General features: G+C 53.3%; 1 protein-coding gene across 1 annotated transcript in view; it reads right to left on the reverse strand.

Moving 5' to 3' along the window:
- Positions 1-5,741, reverse strand: part of Col13a1 (collagen type XIII alpha 1 chain) — a 137,162-nt gene that overhangs the window by 51,022 nt on the left and 80,399 nt on the right. Inside the window, exons 13-14 of the mRNA XM_033766335.1 lie at positions 4,273-4,329; positions 2,851-2,916 (exon numbers count right to left, since the gene is read on the reverse strand). Coding sequence (XP_033622226.1) covers positions 2,851-2,916; positions 4,273-4,329 — 123 coding nt within the window. The remainder of the gene's footprint in view (positions 1-2,850; positions 2,917-4,272; positions 4,330-5,741) is intronic.

Here is a 5,741-nt window from a genome sequence, read left to right on the forward strand (position 1 = left end):
CCTTTTTTTTTCCTTTTTTTTTTTTTTTTTTGACAGGGTCAGGCTGGCTTCCGGTTTGCTGTGATCCTCCTGCCTCAGCTTCCTGAGTGCTGGGATTACAGGTATGAGTCACCTTGCCCAGCCATTGCACTGTTTTCTAAATGATCTCTCCAGGGACAATCTGGGCTCAACTCCTGTGAGGAGTGGTCCATCCCTGCAGCCTGGCAGGTGGGGGAGTTCCAGGCTAGAGGCAGGAAGACACAAGTGGCCAGAGTCCCAGGCAGACCCACCTGCACAGTGAGACTGGCAAACCCCGTGACACTGGGTGTCCTAGTCCCTGTGGGAAGAAGGGAGCTGATGAGCCTGTTGCAAGCCCCTCAGAGGGAAGGGCAACTGTAAACCAGGAGTGTGCAACCTGGGAAAGGGAAATGTGCAACTTTGGTGACACTGCTTGTATTGCCTCATGGCTGAGTCTCCTGGGGCAGATGACACCTACAGTGTCGTTCTGAAGCCTGGGGCTCACTCTGCCACCCTCTGAGAAGCCACTGCATAGTGTCACCCTTTTCCTGGCCCAGCTTCGGGTTGCTTGTTGGTAAACTTGGTGGAGGATTCTCCTGAACCTGGTAAAGTCAGGCTTCTAAGGGGACCAGTGTGGCCTCCTCTCCAACCAGAGTAGACCTGGCTGAGTCCCCCACCCTCTGACACCCTCAGAATCCTGCTTTATGTTCTCCCCACTGTACTTACATCTCTGGAGAGGGATCACCCACCATATAACACCACAGATCCCATTTTACAGAAGAGAAAACCGAGCTCAGGGAAGCTGAGCTCTCAGACCAAGGTCACAGGAAACATTTTAGGTGGAATAGGACCCAGACTCAACTCAGAAGCCCAGACTATTTTTTTTAAAAAATCCAAATAATCCTCAGCAAGACGAGCTTTCAGTCCAGTTTCCTGCACCTTGGAAATGACCTCCAACACCATCTGCTAAGCACATTGTACTCATGTAAACTCTCCTTTTTCAACTAATCTTGGGCCATCTTGGAGAGCTTATGAAACCAATATTTGGTTTATTGATAGGAAGTGGACAAGTCTTTTTATTTCCTATGTTGGCCAACTGTGTGAAAACATTATTCCCCAGGCACAGTCTGTAGCAGGTAGCAGAGGGGACCCTGTTCTTTCTCTGCTTTGGGAGCCAGGTCAGAGCAACCCAGAAGTTTCTGGCTGAACCACTCTGTTCTTGCAAAGGGAGGCAGCATCCTGCATGTGCTGGCTCCGATCCTGGCACCTCTGGGCATCTTCCTCGGCAAATCAGGGATGAGCATGAGGATGATGCCCACGGCCACGGGAGCTAACCCATGTGGAATTCCCACACCAGGGCCTGCAGCCTAGTGGTGCTCAACAGAGAGCAGCTAATACAGCCATGGCTAAGGCCACAGCCTCCAGGTGGCTGTATGTGTGGGTGCCTAGGATGGCACTCTGAGAGCTGGGCCTCAGCTCTCCTGCACTGGGTCCAGCTTGGGCACTGGGGGCTGGCAGTGGGGTGGGCCTGCTGCTGCTCTGAGCTGTCCTGTTTGGAGCAAGCACTTGTTCTACATGAAGGCTCTAGAGGATTTGACCAGGGAAATGTGAGCAGCAGGCTGCAGGTGTGGTTAGCATGCACATCATGTGTGCCCTGTATTTTTAGCTGTTCATTGGGGCATGGCATTTTTTGTCTTTCTCCATCAGGTCCCCAAACATCCAGGCCCGTGGGATCCTGACCCCTAAGAAAGGCAGCTTAACGCCCTGCTGTGGGGCTGTCAGAGAGCACCTAAGTGTCCTGCCCCAGTGTCCCTGTGCCTTGGTGACATCTCCTGTGCAGGATGAAGATGAGGGGCAAAGCAGGCAGCCCTGGGCCTGGCTGGAATCTAGCTGAGACCTCCTGAAGGCAGGGGCAAGACTGCTTCATCCTTTATCCTTTGTGACCTGCTGCTATGCCAGCCTCCTGGGGCTAGCAAGGAAGGAAGAAGGAAGCAGTTGCTGTCAACGATCATACTCTTTGGTTGTGGGATACATTCCCTTTGCAAATGCCCTCACTCCTCAAACCTAGGCTGCTAGTAATCAGCTGCTAAGCAATCTACATTTCTATGCTGAAAAGATGAGAGTGGTGGATGTGGGGTCACAGACTTGCAGCCAGTACCAAGTCTTTCTTTTGCTGTTTGTGTAACTTTGGGCAAATCAATTCACTTTTCTGAGCCTCAATTTCTTTGTTTCCAAAATGTGGATAAAGTAATAATGACAGCTAGTATTATATCACTTACACCATGTAGGGTCTATACCAAGTGCTTTGTGTGTGTGTGTGTGTGTGTGTGTGTGTGTGTGTGTGTTATATACACAACAGCCCTATGACAGAGACACTATTATACAGATGAGAAAACTGAGGGGCCAAGAAGTCAAGTACTTGCCTAAAACCACACAGCTAACAACAGAGAGGACCTAAATGCAAATCCCTGCTCTGTTACTTTATGAATTGTGTGACCCTGGGTGATTTACTTAACCTCTCTGAGCCTTCATTTCCTCATGTGTGGAATAAGGATGACCATATCTAATTCATGAAACCACTGAGAGAATTAAGTAAAACCAGGCCTGTAAAATGGATAACACGGTTCCTGGCTGCGCTGGTAGCTGATGCTGGTGGCTGCTAGGAGTCAAGGTGGTGTGGTGAGAGTTTCAGGTCTCCTGAGGTCTGTGTGCCAGGTTTCCTCTGATACGGTATTAGTGGGCCCATGCTTGTGTCATTTGATTGCACCGTATTAGAGAAGGTTCTGGCTTTGACCACAGCCCCAGCTTCCCCTGGGGGAAGCCACACAGGTCTGGCACAGGGAAGGTGTCTACCTGGAAAGTCCGCCTTTTTATGACTGGGGGTGGAGCCAGCCGCACTGAATTGAGGAGAGGCAGCAGCTGAAGAGAAAGGTGCATTGGAAGGCCAGAGGGCAAAGGCCAAAGATCGCAGGTATTCGGAGGAAGACGAAAGTCACCAGGAAGGTAGAGCGGCCAAGAGGGTTGGGAGGAGAAGAGAAGAGAGATTAGTGTGAGCTTGGGGGCGGGTGGGAAGGCACGAATGGGTTCTCTTGAAGCTGTGGGGTGCAGGCCTGGGGTGGCATGGCAGGCCCTGAAGGAGGAGCAGCCCCTCCATCTGCACCCTGCCTCTGCCTCTGGGTTGGAGCTCAGGGTAGCAGCTGGCAGTCCTGGCCTGGGAAAGGGGCCCTGCTTGGCCAGGGCTGCCTCCTAGACACGTGCCCAACATTGCACCGCTGCCTCCAGCCATCCCTGCTTAGGGGACAGAGGGGTTGGGCTGAGCGACACAGACTCAGAGGCTCTGGCTTGGGAGCCGCAGGACAGCTAAATTGGTACTTGAAGCCAGGCTGATGTGCAGCCCTCTTTGGCTTCTTTCTCTGGTAGGACGAGAAAGGCTGATGTCAGCAACTCTGAAGATGGTCAGGGCAGGGCCAAAGCCAGCTGGTCGGGCTGAGCCGGGCGAGGGCGAGGCCCGTGTGGGCACAGGCTAAGTGTTCCTGAGGTCTCACTGTGGGGCTGGTAGGCTTAGAAAATAGAGACTGGGTGAAGATGTCTCTCGAATGTTCAGCCACTTTTTTTTGGTACCAGGGATTGAACTCAGGTCCTTGTGCTTGCAAAGCAGGCCACCGAACCGCTGAGCTAAAGCCCCAGCCCTTTTTTTTGTTTTTTGAGGCAGGGTCTCACTAAGTAGTTGAGACTGACCTGGAACTCACTATGTAACCCAGATCGATCTCGAACTCACAGCGATCCTCCTGCCTCAGCCTCCTGAGTACTGGGATTACAAGCATGTGTCACCATGCCTGGCATTGAGCCACTTTTTTTTTTTTTAAAGAGGTAGGCAACTTGCAATCCCATTATCCAGTATGATTTGCATTTCTGGAACTTCTTTCACAGTTCCTCTACCCGACTGACCTGTGGCTTTAAGAAGCAGTGACAGCCCATAGGATAAACATGGATGGCACAGAACCAACTGCTTGTTTTCAAAAGCACTTGAACTCCTGCAAGCCCCCTGGGATGAACTTTAAGAACCAGGAGCCACTGGGGCTGAGAATTTGCCCAGCTGGGGACTGGGAGGCCAGCTGGCCGGGCCCTTCCAGGTCACCTCTGTGCCTTCCTATAGGCAGCTGCCACCCTCGGAGCCCCACCCATCCCGAATTGGGCCAGCGGAGAGCCATGCTGGGCTCGTGTGCAGGAAGCATCTCAGCAGAGAAGGCCCGAGACCTTCCGGAACCTACAAACCTTCAGGGTGATTATCTGGTTGGAGCACAGAGCCGCTAGAGTGCTGCTCAGATGCTTCTGGTATGCAGGGGAAATGAAGATGGCAGAGACTGGGTCATGGGAAGATTGGAGGAGAGCCCAGCCCCTCTACCCCAGGGCTGAGGACTCCTTCTTGCCTACCCCCAACCCTCTCCCCTCCCTTCTTTCCTGGTGAGGTCTCAGGCTGGAAAAGGAAGGGACCAGCCTGGCTCTCAGAGACCTGCCACCCCTGCCATGCCGACAGATCCCTTGTAAAACCAGCAGGTCCCTGGGAGCTCCCTGCTTTCTTACCGCTTCTAAATAAACTTGCCCCGCTGGATCCCCACGTCCACTTCCCCCTCTCCTGGTTGCTTCCCAGACCGCTACAGACCTAAGGCTAGGCTTCACTGTATCTGTGGCCAAGGTGCTTCTAGAACCTTCTATTATCACTGCCTCCTTCCCTGTTCTTTGTGCTGGGCTGATGGGCAGAGAGACCATCCTTGACCACTGCCAGTGTCCCTTCAGGACCGGTGACAGGTGGACAAAGTGGCTGTGGTTGGGTTGTCTTTGGTGCTGGGGGCTGCTGTCTTTCTTTAGGGTAACATAACAATCCCATGAGCCAATCGTTTCAAATAAACACAGCTGGTCTTCTATTATTGTATCAGGATCAGGCTGGCTGGAACACCAGGGCCCCTGTGTCCCTAGAGCGCATGCCACTGACAGGCCAGCTCTGTCTGCATGGCTACTGGTCTGTGTCCCCCAGCTCAGGCCCAGCCCAACTTTGATCTCAAACCTACCCCAGTCTCTCAAGGTCCAGGCCCATTGTGACCTCTCTTTTGCACAGGAATCCAGCATTCATGGACCAACATGTCCTTCTACGCCCTCAGTGGCTGGGCAGAGGCTGCCCCTGTTATCCGGGCCCTCCCAGGGCCTGACGGAATGAGGTCCACACTAAGCCTTGTTGGTACCTGTCTCTACCCCCTAAACCCAACCCAAGGTCCTGCTCAGCAAAGTGTGGGGCCGGGGGTGCCACTCGTGTTTCTGGGCCCATGAGGGAGGGGATGGTCTCCTAAGATGCTTATCCTGTCTACATTTGCCTCCTGGGCCCAAGTGCAGCCCATCTGGCCCCAGGTTCCTATGTACAGGGCTTGTTTCTGGTGTTAAGTCTCTGGACTCTTGCTGGAGGAAGCAGGGCTCAGCTTTGCCCTCCCTTGACCCAAGAAGGACCCCTGTGTTGAAGCACAAGTGAAGATTCCTAATAGACTGACAGGAGTCTTTTGGGTCCTGTATTTTGGAATGGAGCAAAGGAAGGAGCCATGTACGGCTTGGGGGAGGAACTGTCTCAGGCACCCGGGTCAACAGACACACGGGCAGAGGCACAGGGACTATAGATGGCTGGCTCCACTGAACACACACACACACACACACACACACACACGCTCAGTCCACACCCCAGACCCCCCCACATGCCC

This window comes from Fukomys damarensis, unplaced genomic scaffold, assembly GCF_012274545.1.
Source record: "Fukomys damarensis isolate Sample0158 unplaced genomic scaffold, DMR_v1.0_HiC HiC_scaffold_20, whole genome shotgun sequence".
Classification (NCBI taxonomy): Eukaryota; Metazoa; Chordata; class Mammalia; order Rodentia; family Bathyergidae; genus Fukomys; species Fukomys damarensis.